Raw genomic sequence first — 22260 nt, forward strand, 5'->3', positions numbered from 1 at the left:
CCCAAACCAAAAAGCACAACTGGACCTCAGCCTGTGAAGAAGGTGCGAGTAAGAGGCAGTCAGCCTGGGGGACACAGGAATTCAACAGCCTGCGGAGGAGGAGCCGAAATTCAGGGTGAGGCTCAGGTGGAATGCTGGGCTGCCTGCTGACCTGCTGCACGGGAGGGAGCCGCAGGACCTCGGCACCTGCCAGGCCTTGGCCTCCGGGTGACCTTGGGGTGTTCTGCTAAAAAGAGCCCAGGACAAGCTGTCTGGCTGTGCTGGGGGTGCTGTCTGGCTTCCCTCGCCCGGGGGGTGGCAGTGAGAGATGACGCTCCAAGACAGCCAGGACCTCCTCTAGGCATACACCCCAGCTTCTCCCCTGCACCCACGCCTGCTGAGCCACCTGCAGCCACAGACGTGGTGGACGTGATTTCACACCACCTTCCGAGAGCTCAGCACTGCTTCAATGGACAGGATCCCAGAGTGAGCTGGGCCACACCCAGCAACCAGGCACACTCCACCATCCCCGGCATCTGTGGCCAGGTAGCCCAGGGACCCCTCCAAGCACCGGCTGTGCCCACCTCCTGCTGGAAGCCACTTTGAAGAAGGGCCCACGTGGGCTCCCCCTTTCCACCTCCCTCTGCACAGCAGCCCTTTTCTCATTTCATGAAAAACAAGGCCACCTGCCACCCCACATCTCACAATGGCACACCGCCCCGGGCATGAGACCTCCAGCACTAACCAATGGCAGAGCTTGAACCCTGGCATCACCCTGGGGAAGTGAACAAATGTAACAAGCCAGCACCGGGCCCCTGCACAACTCAGGGACCCAGTCTACCTGTCACTTACTGATAGATCTTTAAAATAAGGCCAGGCGCGGTGGCTCACGCTTGTAATCCCAGCACTTTGGGAGGCCGAGGCGGGCGGATCATGAGGTCAGGAGATCGAGACCATGGTGAAACCCCGTCTCTACTAAAAATACAAAAAATTAGCCGGGTATGGTGGCGGGAGCCTGTAGTCCCAGCTACTCGGAGGCTGAGGCAGGAGAATGGCGTGAACCCAGGAGGTGGAGCTTGCAGTGAGCCGAGATCGCGCCACTGCACTCCAGCCTGGGCGACAGAGTGAGACTCTGTCTCGAAAAAAAAAAAAAAAAATCTTTAAAATAAATTCTGAAAATATGTGCCCCAAACCACAGAATGGTCTCAAAGTTTAAGGACTTAAGCAACAAAGCCACAACAACACTCTCGTTCCCATTTACTCATCTATGTCAACAAGGGTGCTCAGCACTGAAATCTGACATGAGAACAGGAACAAAGCCCGTGGAAACCCGCTTTCTCTCGAGCAATGACAGCGTGGATCAACAGGTGAGTGCGCCAACCACAGAGACACGGAAAGCCCCGCCCTTCCACAGGGTGGTAACACGGGGTAACAATGCCCTTACCACGATGTGGTGCCCGCGTCATCAGATTTCACTTTATGTAGAATCATCTGTGAAAATTCCTCATCTATTATGCTGTTTCGATCAACTGCATGCTACTAATGGTAAACACAGCTCAATGTAGAAGAAAAATTTTAACACTCAGAACTTGGTGGGTAAAAAAATTTTTATATTTTCAAATTTAAATGTATATGCATCTTTTTGTGGAAGATAAACATGATATAGTACATAATAAAATACTTTCAAGAATAAAAATGCAGGGCCTGGCGCAGTGGCTCACACCTGTAATCCCAGCACTTTGGGAGGCCGAGGCGGGTGGATCACGAGGTCAAGAGGTCCAGACCATCCTGGCTAACATGGTGAAACCCCGTCTCTACTAAAAAATACAAAAAATTAGCTGGGCGTGGTGGTAGGTGCCTGTAGTCCCAGCTACTCAGGAGGCTGAGACAGGAGAACGGCATGAACCTGGGAGGTGGAGCTGGCAGTAAGCCAAGATGGCGCCACTGCACTCCAGCCTGGGTGACAGAGACTGTGTCTCAAGAAAACGAAGAATAAAAATGCATAACTTTAGGAGAAGATGGCTCACATGTCTTTTCAAGTGAAAGGTGGTGGATACTCAAATCTCAACGTTATTCATAATCCGCTGCACGCAGTTTAGAAAATGATACCAATAGGTGATTTTCAAATGGACAATAATCGTGTTATTCGACATGAACATTTCTAGATGTGCATTTTTAAACACAGGCTTTCACGACACGCCCCTGCACATGCCCAGATGAGGAGCCGCCCCTCGCACCTTCCCAGGGCACAACCGAAGGCCTGCTGCAGGCCCCTCACCATCCTGCATGCCGCCAACAAGTCCCCTACACAACACGGCACCCAAAACAGCAGTTTCCCGGCAGCTAAGAAAAGCAGGCATAGGGTTCCAACTCAAAATTTACTAAAATCCTTCTTTGTCCTACAGTCGCTTCTGGAAGGCACCAAGCCCAACCACGCCTCCGCACCTGTTCCAGCCTGTGCTCCACAGAGACCAGCAGGCTGAGCCGCCCCCACTCCCTCCGGATCAGATAACAGGTGGATCCCAGAGGGCAGGGCCAGTGAAGCACTGGCGGCCTTACCTTGAAGCCGGCTCCTTCGCCATTTGGCGCAGCCTCAGGGCCCAGCAGTGGCCCCTCTGCTGACGCCTTTTTCAGCTTTTTGTTCTTTTTCTCCGTCACTTCAGGAACTTTTCTCTTCTGTTTTGCCATCCTGCAACAGACAAAGTAAACTGCTGAAGACAAGGAAATAAAAGGCTTAACTCATGTAAGATTTTTAAATAAAAAGAGGTAGGGCACTCTCCCATTAAAAAAAAAAAAGTATTTCAGAAAACATGGAAAACATATAAAAGTTAAAACAAACTCAAACCCCCATGTTTCATAACCTATGGACAACCAACTTGACACATTTTGATGTATTTCCTTTCTGTCTTTTTTTTTTTTTTTTTTGAGTCAGGGTCTCACTCTGTTACCCAGGGTGGAGCGCAGTGGCGCGATCTCGGCTCATCCCACCCTGTCACCCAGGCTGGAGTGCAGTGGCACAATCTCAGCTCATCCCACCCTGTTACCCAGGGTGGAGCGCAGTGGCGCAATCTCGGCTCATCCCACCCTGTCACCCAGGCTGGAGTGCAGTGGCATGATCTCGGCTCATCCCACCCTGTCACCCAGGCTGGAGTGCAGTGGCACGATCTCGGCTCGTCCCACTCTGTCACCCAGGCTGGAGCGCATCCGCTCATCCGCCCAGGCTGGAGTGCAGTGCAGATCTGGCTCATCCCACCCTGTCACCAGGCTGGAGTGCAGTGGCCGATCTCGCTCATCCCACCTGTCACCCAGGCTGGAGTGCAGTGGCGCGATCTCGGCTCTCCCACCCTGTCACCCAGGCTGGAGTGCAGTGCACGATCTCGGCTCGTCCCACCCTGTCACCCAGGCTGGAGTGCAGTGGCGCGATCTCGGCTCGTCCCACCCTGTCACCCAGGCTGGAGTGCAGTGGCGCGATCTCGGCTCGTCCCACCGTCACCCAGGCTGGAGTGCAGTGGCGCGATCTCGGCTCATCCCACCCTGTCACCCAGGCTGGAGTGCAGTGGCACGATCTCGGCTAATCCCACCCTGTCACCCAGGGTGGAGTGCAGTGGCGCGATCTCGGCTCATCCCACTCTGTCACCCAGGGTGGAGTGCAGTGGCGCGATCTCGGCTCATCCCACCCTGTCACCCAGGCTGGAGTGCAGTGGCACGATCTCGGCTCATCCCACCCTGTCACCCAGGCTGGAGTGCAGTGGCGCGATCTCGGCTCATCCCACCCTGTCACCCAGGGTGGAGTGCAGTGGCGCGATCTCGGCTCATCCCACCCTGTCACCCAGGCTGGAGTTCAGTGGCGCGATCTCGGCTCACTGCATCCTCAAAACCCCAGGCTCAAGCCCTCCTCCCACCTCAGCCTCCTGAGCAGCTGTAACTACAGGCGTGTGCCACCATGCCTGGCTAACTTAAATTTTTTGTAGAGGCAGGGTCTTGCTATGCTGCCCAGGCTGGTCTTAAACCCCTTGGTTCAAGCCATCCTCTGCCTCGGCCTCCCCAAGTGCTGGGGCCACTGCTGTGAGCCAGCGTGCCCGGCCCCGTTCAGTCTTTTTTCTGAGTGTTTTTATTTAACATAGCTGCAATCATACATGCATTATATATTCTATATTTCTAACTGAACATGAACACAAAGTGTTCAAGATTAAGACAAATACCATTTTTAGTGACAGTATCATAATTTCCCAAAGGTGAAAATCTGCCTGCTCTCTAATTACGGAATATTTTGAATTGTTTTCACTTTCTCCTATCATGGGCTCACTCATGCTCCCCATCAACTAGGGAAGCTGTGGCACCACACGGGCTGCGGGCACCGGTCCTGCCCATCACAGGACACCTGGCCCCCTCGGGTGGAGGGGCTCAAGGACCACCGTGAGTCTGGGGTCTCCTCTGAGCGTGCAAGGAGCATGGAGCAGGCCACGTACGAGGGTGGATGCAGCATTCGAGGGGCGTGTGGTTAGGCCTCCTTTCTCCAGCACAGCTGTCTCCAGAACACCACGCCAGGACGGAGAAGTCCAGGGATGGCAGAACCTGTGTCCTTCGTGGACTGTGTGATGAGGGAGCCGAAAGAGGCAGCTGAGGCCACCAGACCTGGAAGCCTGCTGGAGGGGCTGGGGTAGCAGGCTCATCAGCACCCCTGATGGAGGGGTGCTGGCGGCTGTGGCCAGGACCTAAGGAACAACCTGGGGTGGGGGGCGGGCAGGGACCAGGCTGCTTCTAGGAGGGAGAAGCAGGGGCCCGGCCCACGCCTGCTGCTGCAGTGAAGCCTCCTGCATGGGCTCACTCATGCAGGACAGCAGGAGCAGAAGAAGCCCTCACCTAATCCCATGCCCCTGGTCCCCACCCCTCCCTTCCTATCCCCACCCTCCCCAGGGCCACCCCCTCACCCACACTCCTCCCTACACTCCTCCCCACCCTCCAGCTCCCAGTCTCCTCTGCCGCCCCCACTGGGTGCAGCCTTAAAAGGAGCCAAGAACAGAAAAGTGTCCTGCAGAGCCCCAGGCTATATGGGCCCCCAGGCGGGTGTGGGCAGGGGGGTGTGCCACAGAGGGCTGGGGAGCCAAGAGACAGGAACTCAAAAACCAGCACATGTAGCATGCATGCTGCTTCACCACACGGCCTCCAGCCCAGACAGCTCAGACACACACCCACAAAGGACCACGTCAGTAAGCCAGGGAACACCAAGAAAGCCAAATCGCACCCCAAAATTAAAACAGTCCAGGCACAGTGGCTCATGCCTGTCATCCCAGCATTCTAGGAGGCTGAGGTGGGCAGATTGCTTGAGCCCAGGAGTTTCAGACTAGCCTGGGCAACACAGCGAGGCTCCATGTCTACAAAACATTTTTAAAAAATTGGCCACGCTTGGTGGTGCACACCTGTGGTCCTAGCTACTCAGGAGGTAGAGGTGGGAGGATTGCTTGAGCCCAAGAGGACGAGGCTGCAGTAAGCCATGACTGTACCACTGCACTCCAGCCTGGGCAAAAGAATGAGACCTTGTGTTTAAAAAAAAAAAAAAAAAAAAAAGTAAAGCAGGAAAGGTTACAGAAGAGCGGCAGTTTAAAAAGGGTAACCATCATGGAAAGGGTCTGGCAGCACTGAGCCCACCTAGAGCCCAGGTGTGGTCTAAATACCACTCGCTGTGAAAAAGAGTCAGGGGAGGTCAAGACAGGCCTGGGATGCCAGGTGAGGCCAGAAACCAAGGAGACAGTCAAAGAGCAAAGGCCCTGTCCAAAGGGCAGAGCCTGCACAAGGGTTCCCTCCATCCCACTTGGGACTGTCACTGGTAACAGCACATTGAAAGAATATTCCTATTGTGGAATCAGAAAATCCCAAGCCCCTCATTCTTTAATTGAGCCTTATCTTTAAAAAGCATTAGAAGCCAAAGGCTACAGATTTCAATTAGCTGTGTAATAAGAAATCTTGGAAGAATGAGATAATGTTGACACAGGGGCTCTGGAAAGACAAAAGACCATGCCAGCCAATTACCTTGTGAGAGAAATAAGAAAAGTTCAGCAAATATTTACATACCCATTACTATAAAAGTTAAGTCAAATCTATATTCATTCTGTAAGTTATCATTTAAAAACTTAATCACTATGTCTATTTGCTAAAAAGGGATAAAAGACTTTTCCATATTATGGAAAGGTTTCTTTTAACAGTTCTAAGGGAAAGTGACTCAAGCTTTGAGATAATGAATGTTTGTTATGGAAAATGACGTTTACTTTCATTTACTGTCAATTGATTTTCAACAAGAGTGCCATGACAATTCAGTGGGAAAGACAAATGGTGCCAGGACAACTGGCTACCAACATACAAAAGAATGGATTTGGAGCCCTACCTCACACCATACACAAAACTAACTAAAATAGATCAAAGTCCTAAATGGAAGAGCTAAAACTATAAAATTATTAGAAGAAAACACAGGATTAAATCTTCATGACCTTGGATTAGGCAATGGCCTCTTACATATGGCACCAAAAACAGGCAGCAAAAGAAAGAGATAACAAAGTGGACTACAACAAAATTTAAAACTTTTGTGCTGCAAAGGATGCCAGCAAGAAAGTAAAGAGGCTAAGTGCAGTGGCTCACGCCTATAATCCCAGCACTTTGGGAGGCTGAGGCAGGAGGATCACTTGAGGCCAGGAGTTCCAAACCAGTCCCGGCCACATAGCAAGACCACATCTCTACAATAAACAAAGCAAAAAGAAAACCCAGGCTGGACGCGGTGGCTCACACCTCTAATCCCAGCACTTTGGGAGGATGAGGTGGGAGGACTGCTTGAGCCCAGGAGTTCAAGACCAGCCTGGGCAACACAGTGAAGCTCCATCTCTACAAAAAATACAAAAAATTAGCTGGGCATGGTGATGCACACCTGTAGTCCCAGCTACCTGGGAGGCTGAAGTGGGAGGATGACCTGAGCTCTGGAAGTCAAGGTTGTAATAAGCCATGATTATGCCACTGCAACCCAGCCTGGACAACAGAGTGAGAACCTGTCTTAAAAAAAAAAAAAAAAAAAAAAAAAGACCACCCATAGTGTTGGAGAAAATACCTGCAAATCACATATCTGACAAGACACTAGTAACCAGAATATATAAAGACCTCTAACAACTCAACAATAGGAGACAAATAACCCAGTTTTTAAATGGGGAAGGGATCTGAAGAGACATCTCTCCAAAGAAGATACACGAATGACCAATAGGCACATGAAACGCAGCTCAGCATTATGGGTCATTTAGGAAATGCCAATCAAAGAGAAACGAACACATCTCCATAAAAATGTGTACAATGATGTTCACGGCAGTATGTGCCTAATATTCAAGCGGTGGAAACAACCTCCGTGTCTGTGCATCCATGGACGAAGGGGGAAACAAGACGTGGCGTATTCACACAGGGGATACTATTCGGCCACCAGAGGAAATGGGATACTGACATGTGCCACAAGACAATGAACTCAGAAGACACTGTGCCAGGCAGGAGAAGCCAGACACCCGAGACTCCACACTGCAAAATTCCACTTCTGTGAAAAGCTCAGGATACGTAAATTATACTGACAGAAAGGAGATGAGAGATTATTTAGGGATAGGGCAAGCGGAGGGAAGAGCGGGTGACCACTAAGGGGTACAGGGTTTCTTGTGGCAGAAGGAAAAGTCTTAAAATTAGATTGTGGTGATAGTTTCACAATCCTTCGATATACTGCAAAAAAAAAAAAAAAACTATAATCCCTCTCAAATTATTTACCATAAATTTAAAAATATAACACCCAAGTGCGGCCGGACACAGTGGCTCACGCCTGTAATCCCAGCACTTTGGGAGGTCGAGGCGGGCGGATCACGAGGTCAGGAGATCGAGACCATCCTGGCTAACACAGTGAAACCCTGTCTCTACTAAAATTACAAAAAAAAAAAAATTAGCCGGGCGTGTTGGCGGGCGCCTGTAGTCCCAGCTACTCGGGAGGCTGAGGCAGGAGAATGGCATGAACCCGGGAGGCAGAGATTGCAGTGAGCCGAGATCAAGCCACTGCACTCCAGCCTGGGCGACAGAGTGAGACTCCATCTCAAAAAAAAACAAAACACCCAAGTGCTACTTTACAATAAATAAATAAATAGGAGAAAGATCATCTGCTATGTTTGTTGTGAGACAAAATTTAGGCTGGAACACAGTGGCATGCTCACAGCTCACTGCAGCCTCAACCGCCCAGGCTCAAGCAATCCTCCCAACTCAGCCTCCGGAGTAGCTGGGACTACAGGTGTACACCACCATGTAGCTAACTTTTGTATTTTTTGTGGGAATGGGGTTTCGCCATGTTTCCCAGACTGGTCTCAAACTCCTGGGCTCAAGTGATCCTCCCACCTTGGCCTCCCAAAGTGCTGGGATTACAGGCGTGAGCCATCACACCTGGCCCCAAAATATATATATATATATATATATATATATATATTTTTTTTTTTTTTTTTTTTTTAATTAGCTGGGCATGGTGGCGTGTGCCTGTAGTCCCAGCTACTAGGGAGGTTGAGGCAGGAGAATCACTTGAGCCCAGGAGTTCAAGGGTGCAGTGAATCACGATCACGCCACTATACTCCAGCCTCGGCGACAGAGCGAGAGACTGTCTCTCAAAAAAAAAGGGCAGGGGGGCAAGGCTGGGCTCCGTGGCTCATGCCTGTAATCCCAGCACTTTGGGAGCCTGAGGCGGGCAGATCACCTAAAGTCAGGAGTTCGAGACCAGGCTGACCAATATGGTGAAACCCCATCTCTACTAAAAATACAAAAATTAGCCAGGCGTGGTGGCATGTGCCTGTAATCCCAGCTACTTGGGAGGTTGAGGCAGGAGAATCACTTGAAGCCGTGGAGGTTATAGTGAGCCAAGATCGCGCCACTGCACTCCAGCGTGGGCGACAGAGTGACACTGTGTCTCTAAATAAATAAATAGGCCAGGCGCAGTGGCTCACGCCTATAATCCCAGCACTTTGGGGGGCCGAGACGGGCAGATCACAAGGTCAGGAGATCGAGACCATCCTGGCTAACACGGTGAAACCCCGTCTCTACTAAAAAATACAAAAAATTAGCTGGGCGTAGTGGCGGCTGCCTGCAGTCCCAGCTACTCAGCTACTCGGGAGGCTGAGGCAGGAGAATGACGTGAACCTGGGAGGCGGAGCTTGCAGTGAGCCGAGATCACACCACTGCACTCCAGCCTGGGCTACAGAGCAGGACTCCTTCTCAAAAATAAATAAATAAATAAATAAATAAAGAGTCATCTACCTGCCCTGTCTCTGACTCCTTTCCTTCCCCCATCCCATCAGGCTTTTGCCCCAAACACCCTACCACAATGACACCCACGTGGCTACATCCCATTGCCAACTCTCAGTATGCAACTTATTTGACCTAACAGCGTTGGACTGTTGATCCTTCCTTCTCTCTTGACAGGCGGTTTTCACTTGGCATCCAGCACAGACAGCACAACTCCTGCTTTTGCTCCCACCTCTTAATCGTCCTGTCCTTGAACACTGAAGGACCCAGGCTTAGTGCTCAGCCTCCTCACTCCCTCGTGAGCCCATTCGGTCATGTGGCTTCAAATACCAACTAGATGCTGATGACTTTGTTTCCTCTCTTTACAGGTCTCTTATTAACCCTCTCCTTGAACTACATGCCAACTCAACTGTGTATATGTATATAGCTATATTTATATTTATATACACATATAGTTACATATATATACATATGGTCATATGTGTGTACCTAGACATATATATACATATATATACTTGAACTCCTGACCTCTGTTTACACTGTTTATACACATATATATAAGTGTGTATATATATGTATGTGTATGGCCGGGTGCGGTGGCTCACGCCTGTGATCCCAGCACTTTGGGAGGCCGAGGCAGGGGGATCACTTGAGGTCAGGAGTTTGAGACCAGCCTGGCTAACATGGTGAAACCACATCTTTACTGAAAACACAAAAATTAGCTGGGTGTGCTGGCACATGCCTGTAATCCCAGCTACTCGGGAGGCTGAGGCAGGAGAATCGTTTGAATCCGAGAGGTGGAGGTTGCAGTGAGCTGAGATCGCGCCACTGCACTCCAGCCTGGACAACAGAGTGAGACTCCACCTCAAAAAGAAATATATATATAACATGTGTGTGTGTGTGTGTATAAACTGTGTAGATATATAACTATATATAACCATATATATGTCCTTATATATATCATCTACACATATATCATCTCAAGCTTAGGAATTCGTAATCAATACCCCTGATCACCCTCCACAAACCTGAGCTTCCTAGTGTTCATCCTCTCCATGAACATCCATCTGATGAGGTTCATATAGTAGCTTAAGCTTAAAACCTTGATCCATCCACAAATCCTCTCTTTCTCACATACTCATCCAACCCACCACCAACTCCTGTTGGTTTACCACTGAAATACACCCAGAATGTGACTCCCTTAAGATCCCATAGGTACCCAGTCCAAGCCACCACCTCTCACGATGGCTTTTAAACTCCTAAATCAGATGGTGTGTCACCTCCACTCAAAAAACTTCCCAAGCTGTCCCCTTCCACTTGGAGGGAAAGTCAAGGTCCTTGCCACTTGGTAGGGTCCACACGACTGCCCTGGCCCCTCCTCACATCTCTGGGAACTCACCTCCTCTTTCTCTCTCTGTTCCCAAATCGGCTGCAGCCACACTGGGCTCCCTGCTGTTTCCCCTGCACCTGCTGTTTCCTCGACCTGGAATGTTCTGGTGCCTCACTCCTCCTCCTGCTTCCTCTCCATTTCAAAACCCCTGTTCTCATCTTCTCCATGGCACTTACCATCACCTGCTCTGTGCACCTTGTTCATCTGTCTCTCCCCTCCAGAATGGAAGTTCACTAGATCACAGACTTGTCTCCACTTGTTGACAGCTGTAGCCCAATGCCCCGAACAGTGCAGGAGGAATCCAATGAACGTTTTTTAAAAATGAATGAATGAATGAATGAATGATGGAAGGGAGGAAATGGAAAGCATGCTTATGATGGAAAGTGAGGCCGGGTGCGTTGGCTCACTCCTGTAATCCCAGCACTTTGTGAGGCCGAGGCGGGAGGATCCATCGCTTGAGCCCAAGAATTCGAGACCAGCCTGGGTAACATGGTGAGTCCCCATTTGTACAAAAAACATTTTTAAAAATTATCCGGGTGTGGTGGCGCGCGCATGTGGTCCCAGCCACTCGGGAGGATGAGGGGGGAGGACGACTTGAGCCCAGGAGGTGGAGGCCGCAGTGAGCTATGATCACGCCACTGCACTCCAGCCTGGGTGACACACCGAGACACTGCCTCAAAAATTAAAAAAGAGAGAAAGTGGGAGCTGAAAGCCTCGGAGGGCAATCAGGGCGTCTTCAGAGGAAGACAATGAAACCAGAGCCACTGCAAGCGCTGACGGCCTGAAACCTAGGAGCCAGCTAAGTCCCTTCCGCTTGCCCGCGCTGAGTTAACCCAGGGCGGGGCGGGTGCGGGTGTCGGAGCCCGCGCCGGGACGTACCGGCCGCACCAGCCTCCCCACCACCGCGGACTCCAGGGCCGCCGCCCGCTCGCGCCGCGCCAGGCCACCGCGCACCCACGTGGAGGGGGCGGAGCCCCGCGGGAGCCCGCCCCGGGGCTCTGAGTCTCCTCGGCGTCCTGACCCGCCCGCCACCCCGCTGCTGCCCCACGCGCCTACCTGCGCCCACCTCGCCCACCAAAGCGTGAACAGCTGCGTCGCGGACGCCGGCTTCCGGCAGGGACCCGCGCCCCAGGTAAGCGTTAGTACCGCCTTCAGGAGCGCGGAGCCTCCCATTGGACGAGGTCTGCGTCCGTCTCTCCGCCAGCTAATGGCAAGCGGCGGCAGCACGGGGGGCGGGTCCAGAACCGGGCGCGGGCTAGTGACGTCATCTCTAGGGGCCTAGAGTTGCTAAGAGCGCAGCTAGTTGTCAAGGCAACCCGCCCTGCCCAGAGCAAGTGCAGACTACTAGGTTCGGGCCCCGCAGGGCTGGGGGATCTGGGGTGCCCTGGCCGGACTGGCGTCCCGGGGTGGGGCCTCCGCCGAGGGTCCAGGGCATGGAGCTCCGCTCGGAGTCGAAATGGATGAGCTACGGCTATTGGGATCAACAGGGCTAGGACTTAAACTTCGTGCTGAATTTAAAAACTCAGGATAGGTGCTAAAAAATACACAGGGTGGGTACTGTTATAATAATGCTTGTGTCCGGGAGCGGTGTCTCACGCCCGTGATCCCAGCATTTTGGGAGGCCGAGGCGGGCGGATCGCTTGAGCTCAGGAGTTCGAGACCCGCCTGGCCAACATGACGAAACCCCGTCTCTACTAAAAATACAAAAATTAGCCAGGCGTGGTGGCAGGTGCCTGTAATCCCAGCTACTCTGGAGGCTGAGGCAGGAAAATCGTTTAAGCCCGGGAGGTGGAGGTTGCAGTGAGCCGAGATCGTGCCACTGCACTCCGGCCTGGGCGACAGAATGAGACTCTGTCTTAAAAAATAAAAAATAAATTAAAAAAATAAAAATTAGCCAGGTGTGGTAGCACGTGCCTGTCGTTCCTGATACTCCGGACGCTGAGGTGGGAGGATCGCTGGAGCCTGGGAGATGGAGGCTGCAGTGAGCTATGATCAAGCCACTGCACTCCGGCCTGGGCAACAGACCCCGTCTGAAAAAAAAAAAAAAAAGCACGCTTTCAAGTCACCCAGTAAGTTAAGTGCTTGGCAGCCATATCAAGTATGATGTACGTTGCCTCAGGAATCCAAAGGTGACGAGCAAAGAAGGTGCACTCTTCCTTACTGGTAGAAGATTGTATTTGGCTCCTTTTTCTGCATAACAAATTAACCCAGCATTTAGCAGCCTAAAAGAACATTTATTTTCTCATGGTATCCGGGGTCAGGAAAGTGGGCGTGGCTGAGCTCTGTGCCTTTGCCTCAAGGGTTCACCACGTTGTGGTCGAGGTGTCCCCCAGGGCTGTGGTTTCATCTGAAAGCTTGTCTGGAATGATCCACTCCCAAGCTCACACACACGGATATTGTAAGGACTCAGTCCTCCAAGGTCACTGGAGAAGGGCCTCAGCCTTGCTGGCTACTGCCCAAAGGCCACCCTCAGTTCCTTGGTACATGGGCCTTACCACAAGGAAGCTCACAACACTGCAGCTGGCTTGCCTTAGATGGTGCAAGCACACACAAGAGGGGGCACACACAAGACGGACGTCACAGTCTCCTTGCACCCTAATCTCAGAAGTGACTTCCCTAGGCTTTTGCCATATTCTGTTCATTAGAAGTCGGCTGGGTGCGGTGACTCACACCTGTAATCCCAGCACTTTGGGAGGCTGAGGTGGATGGATCACTTGAAGTCAGGAGTTCAACACCAGCCTGGCCAACGTGGCAAAACTCCATCTCTACTAAAAACACAAAAATTACCCAGGCATGCACCTGTAATCCCAGCTACTCGGGAGGCTGAGGCATCAGAACCTATTGAACCCGGGAGGCGGAGGTTGCAATGAGCTGAGACCATGCCACTGCACTCCAGCCTGGGCGATAGAGCAAGACTCTGGCTCAAAGAAAAAAAAAAAGTGAATCATGGCCAGGTGCAGTGGCTCACGCCTGTAATCCCAGCTCTTTGGGAGGCTGAGTCAGGAGGATGAATGGACAACAGGAGTTCAAGACCAGCCTGGGCAACATAGTGAGACCTCATGTCTACAAAAATAAAAATAGAAAATTAGCTGGGTGTGGTGGCGCACGCGTATGGTCCCAGCTACTTAGGAGGCTGAGGTGGAAGGATTGCTTGAGCCTGGAAGATGGAGGCTGCAGTGAACTATGATCACGCCTAGGTTAAAAAAAAAAAAAAAGGAAAAAAGGAAAAGAAATTTTTTTCATTTTTATTTTTGGAAATTGATATGGTTTGGCTGTGTCCGTACCCAAACCTCATCTTGAACTGTAGCTCCTGTAATTCCCATGCATTGTGGGAGGGACCTGGTGGGACATAATTGAATCATGGGGGCAGTTTCCCCCATACTGTTCTCGTGGTAGTAAGTCTCACGAGATCTGATGGTTTTATAAGGGGAAACCCCCTTTGCTTGGTTCGCATTCTCTCTTGTCTGTTGCCACGTAAGATGTGCCTTTTGCCTTCCACCAAGACTGAGAGGCCTCCCCAGCCACGTGGAACTGTGAGTCCATTCAACCTCTTTTTCTTTATAAATTACCCAGTCTCAGGTATGTCTGTATCAGTAGTGTGAATACGGACTAATACAGAAATGCTGAAAGGACCCAGATGCAATGACATTCCAGTGGCACTGAGCACTCCTGGCACCCAGAACACGGCTCCTAAATACCATCCCCCACGAACATGGACCAGGGCTCCTGGGAGAAATGGCTGATCCCAGGGCTGTGGCAGGGAGAGCTCAAGATGGGCCTTGAATAGGTAAATCTGAACATCCTTTACAAGATAGCCTTGTAAGGCTATCTAGGGTCATCTTCATACACTCTCAGGCGATACCCTTGTAAGGCTATCTAGAGTTATCCTCACACACACTCACGTCATGTCTGGCACCCTTCTTTCTTGGTTGTTGAGTCTTCCAAGAACAAGGACTGTCTTTCCATTGATTTGCATCTACTATTGAACCTTTCATGGAACACACATTTTTCTTTTCTTCCGAAAATAATACTTCATTAAAGTTTTATCCAATATAGGTCTTACCTATGTCCTAAGTTTATTCCTATGTGTTTTTCTTTATTACCGTTGTAAATGGAGTTTTCCTCTTCCATTACATCTTCTGATTATTGTTTGTGTGAATGAAGGTTTTTGACCCTCTGTGTTGGTTTTAGATCCTATTATCTTAACTATGTTCTTTTATTGTTTGAGGAGGTATGCAAGTTTTATAATATTAAGGAGTTATATCACTCACTTCCTACTTTATTGAACACTAAATTATTGACACCTGAGATATGAAACTTTTTTTTGAGACAGAGTCTTGCTCTGTTGCCAAGGCTGGAGTGCAGTGGCACGATCTGGAGTCACTGCAGGCTCCACATCATGGGCTCAAGCAATTCTCCTGCCTCGGCCTCCTGAGAAGCTGGAACTACAGGCGCCCGCCACCACACCCAGCTAATTTTTGTATTATTAGTAGAGACAGGATTTCACCAGGCTGGTCTCGAACTCCTGACTTCAGTGATCTGCCCGCCTCTGCCTTCCAAAGTGCTGGGATTACAGCTGTGAGCCACCGTGCCTGGCCGTTACTAGCTGTTTTAATAAGACGTAAATCATAGCTGATCAACCCAACTGGTGCAAAATACTCTTAACCATCTCCCAAGGATCTCTGGCCCTCAAATTGGATTAAGCTGGCTTTTCTCGTTTACAGCAAAGCTTAAAGTGATATCGTTTTCTCCACGTATCTTTCTTCCTACAAACTTCATCTCACACCTTGGATGCTTGTTGTCTGTTTATGCTAGATTCAGTATCTGATGCATCTCGTGTTGCCAGAACACTGCATGTGCAGCACTCAGTTCAGCTGTATTCTTGGTAGGCCGTGGAAGGCCCAAGGTTGGGTTTCTGACACCTAAACAAGTTTAGGAATCACTGCTTCAGACAGAACTTCCAAGATTTACCGCCAAGAGACCCAGCTGTGTAGCACGATGGAAGATGGGCTTCGCTCCCGCAGAACAGGGAATCAGAGGCTGCAAGTGATGGACAAAGCGTGGGTGCCACATAAGTCCTGGGGAACTGAGCCAATGCCCAGCCAAACAACTGGCCCACGTCACCCCTGCAAACGATCACACTGCTCAGCACTGTGTGCGCTGACCCCGGCTCGTTCAACAGCCGATTTTATCTAGAATCTCATAAACTTTTTACCCAATTGCCATAGAAACAGTAACCTTTCTAATTGCCCTCATTCTCCAGGGACTGTTTAAGTGAAACTAGGAGAGGGAAACGCTGGTCCTCTGAGTGGACTGCTGTTTCATTTTTTTCTTAAGATTCACCACAGCACAACTATCTGCAAAAATAGCTTTAGTGTGGAATGAAACATCCAGAATGAAAAATTAGAGAGCTGCTCTAAAAAGTTTTTTTTTTTTTTTTTTTGAGACAGAGTCTCGCCCTGTCACCCAGGCTGGAGTGCAGTGGCACGATCTCAGCTCACTGCAACCTTCACCTCCCAGGTTCAAGCGATTCTCCTGCCTCAGTCTCCCGAGTAGCTGGGATTACAGGCACGTGCCACCACGCCTGGCTAAATTTTTTTGTATCTTTAGTCGAGACGGGGTTTCAACATGTTGGCCAGGCTGGTCTTGAACTCCTGACCTCGTGATCCGCCCACCTCAGCCTCCCAAAGTGCTGGGATTACAGGTGTGAGCCACCGCCCCCGGCCAAAAAAGGCCATTTTAAAAGGCATTTCTTGCAGCATCGATTGCAAGAAAATCTTAGCTTTTAATGTGTTCTAAGATGATGTCATAACGTAGCTCAGGAGTGTGTGCAGCCTCAACACTGTGGATGTCAGCAGAGCTTCCCCATCCCGGTGTCGGAACAATGTGAGGTAGAAATCGAAGGACAACATCCTCAAACAAAAGAAATGAAAAACAGGGCCGGGCACTCACACCTGTAATCCCAGCACTTTGGGAGGCTGAGGTGGGAGGATCACTTGAACCCAGGAGTTAGAGACCAGCCTGGGCAACATAGCAAGACCCCACCTCTACAAAAAAAATTAAAAATTAGCAGGGCATCGTGGCATGCACCTGTAGTCCCAGCTACTTGGGAGGCTGAGGTGAGAGGATCCCTTGAACCCAGGAGGTCAGGGCTGCAATGAGCTGTGATGACGCCACTGCACTCCAGCCTGGGCAACAGAGCAAGACTGTCTCTAAATAAGACAAACAAATTGAAAAACAGCAAAAAATCTCTCTAATAGCATTCAACTAATATCTCGGCCTAAATATTCTCCTCTTTGCTTTATTCACCTTGTATAATAAACTGTGATCATAAGTTCTTAATATCATTTCAGCAAAATGAAGTAAATCAACATTTATCTGCAAAAACTTCATATGCAACTAAGCAGAAAAGTCGGACTAGTTTCCCTGTCACCAGGATCCCCAGAACACAATGATCCTCTCAACACATCTGCAGTAGTGAAGGCCAGGCACCATGGCTCACGCCTATAAGCCCAGTACTTCAGGAGGCCAAGGTAGAAAGGTCACTTGAGGCCAGGAGTTCGAGACCAGCCTGGGCAACATAGCGAGACCATATCTCTATAAAAAAAATAATATGTTTTAAAAAAATTAGCTGGGCATGGTGGTGCACACCTGTAGTCCTAGCTACTCAGGAGGCTGAAGTGGGAGCTTCACTCACGCCTGGGAGTTCAAGGCTACAGTGCGCCATGAATGCACCACTGCACTCCAGCCTGGGTGACAGAGCAAGACCCTGTCTCCAAAGAAATACATATACAATACTGAGCGGATGTCAAAGATCCTCATTCTTAAGCTTAGCATTTGGAAAACTACAGCAATTTCAGCCACTGACCTATTTTAGGAACTCATTTCTGAGCTGATCTTTCAAGTGCAGTCTTAGGCTTACTGCAGAGAATACATCTGGAAGGTTAATGAAGAGTACATTTAAAAATATCCCCGATCCCTTTTAACTCTGTTAACCTAGAGAAACTGAGTTAGGATTGACAGGCTGGTTATATCCGTCCTTCCTGTGATGCTGGACCTAATTTCTCATCAGCAATACTGGACGCTGTCAACCCTCACTCTGACTCAAAGGCCTTTTGGGGACATCTTGTGAAAATGTTCTGATACTGCAGCCCGTACACCAGAAAGGGAAGCAGCAGCCAGGCTCCCAGGCTCCCGTCCAAGATGCCAGGCACCAGGAGCGACAGCATGGCCCTGGACCCTGCCCAGATAAAACAGTGATGCCAGCCAAAGCCCAACGCAGGCAAAGGAGAGCCCCCCGAGGCAGGGGGCAAAGACACTTCCCGAGACATGCTTCCCCTGCTGTAGGCAGGTGGGGTGACGACAGGAGATGCCAGGCACGGGACTGCGAGCCTGTCCAACCCAGTGAGAGAAAACATTCAGCATCTGCAAATATCTGCTCCCGCGGCCGCACCAGCCCAGGTCCAAATCTGCTTTTGAAAAGGCAGGGCCTCAGCTGGGTGCAGTGGCTCATGCCTGTAATCCCAGCACTTTGGGAGGCTGAGGCGGGTGGATCACCAGAGGTCAGGAGTTCGAGACCAACCTGACCAACATGGTGAAACCCCATCTCTACTAAAAGATACAAAAATTAGCCAGGTGTGATGGCTGGCGCCTGTGATCCCAGCTACTTGGGAGGCTGAGACATGAAAATAGCTTGAACTCAGGAGGCGGAGGTTGCAGTGAGCCGAGATCGCGCCACTGCACTCCAGCCTTGGCAACAGAGTGAGACTCTGTCTCAGGAAAAAAAAAAAAAAAAAAAAAAGAAAAGGCAGGGCCAGTGACCTTCACGGTTGATTCTGACATTCCAGCCAGCAGGGCCACGGCCGACTCACCTGCTCTCAGTGGCACTCTGGGGACACCTTCATTTCCATCAGGGAGGCTTCGGGTTCCATCAACTTTTTTTTTTTTTTTTTTTTGAGAAGGGTCTCGCTCTGTCATCCAGACTGGAGTGCAGTAGCACAGTCATGGTTCACTGCAGCCTTGAGGTCCTGGGCTCAAGCGATCCTCCCACCTCTGTCTCCCGAGTTGGTGGGACTCCAGGCATGCACCACCACACCTGGCTAATTTTTGTATTTTTTGTAGAGACAGGGTTTTGCCATGTGGCCCAGGCTGGTCTTGAACTTCTGGGTTCAAGTGATCCACCCGCCTTGGCCCCCCCAAAGTTTTGGTCTTACAGGCCTGAGCCACCACGCCTGGCCTCACTCTTAAGTTTTATACTTCAATACTCCGTCAAATCGAAGACAGAAAACCCAACACATGAACCAGGCGCCGCCTCTCCCCGCTGAGAAAATGTGCCAGGGCTGTTGGACCTTTGGTGGGAGTGCTAAACACCACCAACAGGGACGGCACCAAGCTGACCACCCAGTTTCAAAATTTTGAGCAATCACAGTAAACCCCAAGTGAAATTCATTTTAATGTTTTATTTACCTAGCATATTCAAAATAGTATTTCAACATGTAAATATTTTTTAAACAAGTGAAATTCATTTTAATGTTTTATTAACCTAGCATATTCAAAATAGTATTTCAACATGTAAATATTTTTTTACTCTTCAGTCCTTGGTTTTATTTGCATTTCTAGAAACATGCACACACTTCTAACTCTGCTACTAAAATTATACAGCAGTCCCCGTTTATCCTCTGGGGATCTGTTCCAAGCCTCCCAGTGGATGCCTGGACCCCACTCTACAATAAAGGCAACATGTAAACAATACCTTTAACAGTCAGATAGAGATAGATCATTTGGTATTATCTTCAAAGCCCAGTGTGTTTTGGATACTTTTTTATTTTTTTTTTGAGACACAGTCTCACTCTGTGGGCCAGGCTGGAACGCAACAGCACAATCTCGGCTCACTGCAACCTCCCCCTCCCGGGTTCAAGTGATTCTCCTGACTCCCAAGTAGCTGGGATTACAGGCGCCTGCCACCATGCCTGGCTAATTTTTGTATTTTTAGTAGAGATGGGGTTCACCATGTTGGCCAGGCTGGTCTCGAACTCCTGACCTTGTGATCTGCCTGCCTCAGCCTCCCAAAGTGCTGGGATTAGAGGCATGAACCATTGCTCCTGGCCTTGTTTTGTTTTGTTTTTTTAATGAGACCGTCTTGCTCTCTGTCACCCAGGCTGGAGTGCAGTGGTGTGATCACAGCTCACTGCAGCCTTGACATCCCCAGGCTCAGGTGATCCTCCCACCTCAGCCCCCTGAGTAGCTGGGACCACATGCACGCACCATCATGTCTGGCTATTTATTGAGAGACGACATCTTACTACATTGCCCAGTCCTGTCTCCAACATCTGGGCTCAAGCAATCCGCCCACGTCAGCCTCCCAAGGTGCTGGGATTACAGGCATAAGCCACTGGGCCCAGCAGGATAAATCTCAATTTGGACATTAAATTATCAGAACGTTGTTTCTCAAGACTTTAAAAACATTTTTTCATTAGAACACCTGATCTGCAAATTCACAGTTCACACACCCAGGTTCCTAACATACCTAAGTTTTCCACAGACTGAACCAAGTTAGTGGTTTTTAAACTTAACCACACTGAACACTGCACTGGCTGCACTTTCACTGCTCCACAGCACATGTGGCCAGAGGTGCTGGAGACGCAGGGAAGCGGCTTGTCCAAGCACAGTCCCAGACCAGATGTGTCACCCAGACAGCTCCAGGTGTAAACCTGAGTCCACGTCAGACCACAGAATCAGGGCCTCGGGGTGGGGTCTAGCACCCTCCCATAAGGAGCCCTGTGTTTTGACACAGGCTAGGGCTGGGGAACTGCCATCCTAGGACAGACACCATGAAGTAAGCACAAAAGCAGTCACATAGCACCCACCATTAGGGATGTGCGTGGAGTGACTTACACAGAGCTTGATGGTGCGTCCTCCTGCACACCTAAGCTATAGGGCACAGCCTGTGGTTCCCAGGCTACAAACACGTGCAGAGTGCTAGCGCGCTGAATGCTGTAGGCCGCTGCGGCACGGCACTGCATGTTTGTGCTTCTAAACCTAGGCGTGGTGCGGTCCAGCTTGCTGGGAGGATTACGTCCCAGTGTTCTGTGGGACTGCAGGGTGACTAGCTTTTTACTTTTTTTTTTGAGATGGAGTCTCGCTCTATCACCCAGGCTGGAGTGCAATGGGGCACGATCTCTGCTCACTGCAACCTCTGCCTCCCGGGTTCAAGCAATCCTCCTGCCTCAGCCTCCCAAGTAGCTGGGATTACAGGCGCCCACCACCACGCCCAGCTAATGTTTGTATTTTTAGTAGGGACGGGGTTTCACCATGTTGGCCATGCTGGTCTCGAACTCCTCCAAATACCACAATGTACCCCATCAATATGTACAATTATGTCAATTACAATAAAAGCAAAAAAGTTTGTCAGATTAAAATAAAGATAGTGAAAATACAGCATCTTCTGCGATTGCCAACATATACATGGTCCGTCATTGACAGAAACATCGTTCGCCTGACTGCAGGTCTGATCACCTTTTTGCAGAACGGAAACAGGATACAAACCCTTCCCGTTACATTTTTAGATGGTGAAACCACACACAAAAAAAAATGCAGTGGCTTGTGTTTTTGTGAACTGTCTCAGTGGGATGTCTGGGAGGCACAGCTGGGTGGCCAGGGCAGTTCAGATCAGGGCAGAACTTGGGGATGTTTTGTTTCACCTTATTCCCTGACACCCCCTAAGTTCCCAGGAGATCGCTGCACTCTTGATGAGCATAGCAGCTGTCAGTATAAACCTAAGACCAGTATTTACGTTACCGTGTTCATCACTTCACAAAATCAGACAGTGGTGGAAAGTGTCAGGCCACGAAGGCTGCATCTGTCATCTGAGCCATGAAGGACTGTGGACCTCACTACCCCCCTTCCCTCCCCGACATTGTTTTGGCTTTCTGCTCTTCAAACCTATAAAACCCAGTCTCCTGTAATCTCTGGCACTTGAGGAAGCCCTACTTCCTGCCATTGTGGTTTTAAGTCACTTCTGGAAGTTTCCACTGCTTCATCACTGGACAGAGCCATCTTCAACAGGTGGCATTTTGCAACTTTCTTGTTGGTGCTGAAGTCACATCCAGGTGCAAAGAAGCTCTCGGGCTGGCTGGCTGCTGCCTTTTTTTTTTTTTTTGGGAGATTGAGTCTTGCCCTGTCGCCCAGGCTGGAGTGCAGTGGCATGATCGCTGCTCACTGCAACCTCTGCCTCCCAGGTTCAAGTGATTCTCCTGCCTCAGCCTCCTGAGTAGCTGGGATTACAAGCGTGTACCACCATCACACCTGGTTGATTTTTGTTTTAGTAGAGATGGGGTTTCACCATGTTGACCAGGCTGGTCTCAAACTCCTGACTTCAGGTGATCCGCCTGCCTCCGCCTCCCAAAGTGCTGGGATTACAGGCATGAGCCACTGCACCTGGCTGAACTGTGCCTGTCTTAAGAAGTCGGCTGTGGCAGGGACAAGTGGTCCAGGAAGACACACCTTCTCTCACGCAGTGTCCCAGCCCCTTGGAGATCAGTAACGGGCACACAGCTGTGCCCTCAGGGAATGCGAGTAGCGCCTGTGGCCGCCGCTGGACAAGA

General features: G+C 50.2%; 1 protein-coding gene across 3 annotated transcripts in view; it reads right to left on the minus strand.

Moving 5' to 3' along the window:
* The window catches only part of C20H7orf50 (chromosome 20 C7orf50 homolog), a 124782-nt gene extending 112992 nt beyond the window's left edge, over nucleotides 1–11790 (minus strand). The window contains exons 1-2 of one of the 3 annotated variants that reach the window (XM_004091597.3): nucleotides 11714–11790; nucleotides 2539–2668 (exon numbers count right to left, since the gene is read on the minus strand). In XM_004091597.3, coding sequence (XP_004091645.1) covers nucleotides 2539–2667 — 129 coding nt within the window. In that variant the 5' untranslated portion in view covers nucleotide 2668; nucleotides 11714–11790. Of the gene's footprint in view, nucleotides 1–2538; nucleotides 2669–10833 lie in introns of all 3 variants that reach the window. The other 2 variants (XM_003278677.4, XM_030801053.1) reach the window with 2 other exon arrangements.
* Nucleotides 11791–22260: the final 10470 nt, after the last annotated feature.

This window comes from Nomascus leucogenys, chromosome 20, assembly GCF_006542625.1.
Source record: "Nomascus leucogenys isolate Asia chromosome 20, Asia_NLE_v1, whole genome shotgun sequence".
Taxonomy (NCBI): Eukaryota; Metazoa; Chordata; class Mammalia; order Primates; family Hylobatidae; genus Nomascus; species Nomascus leucogenys.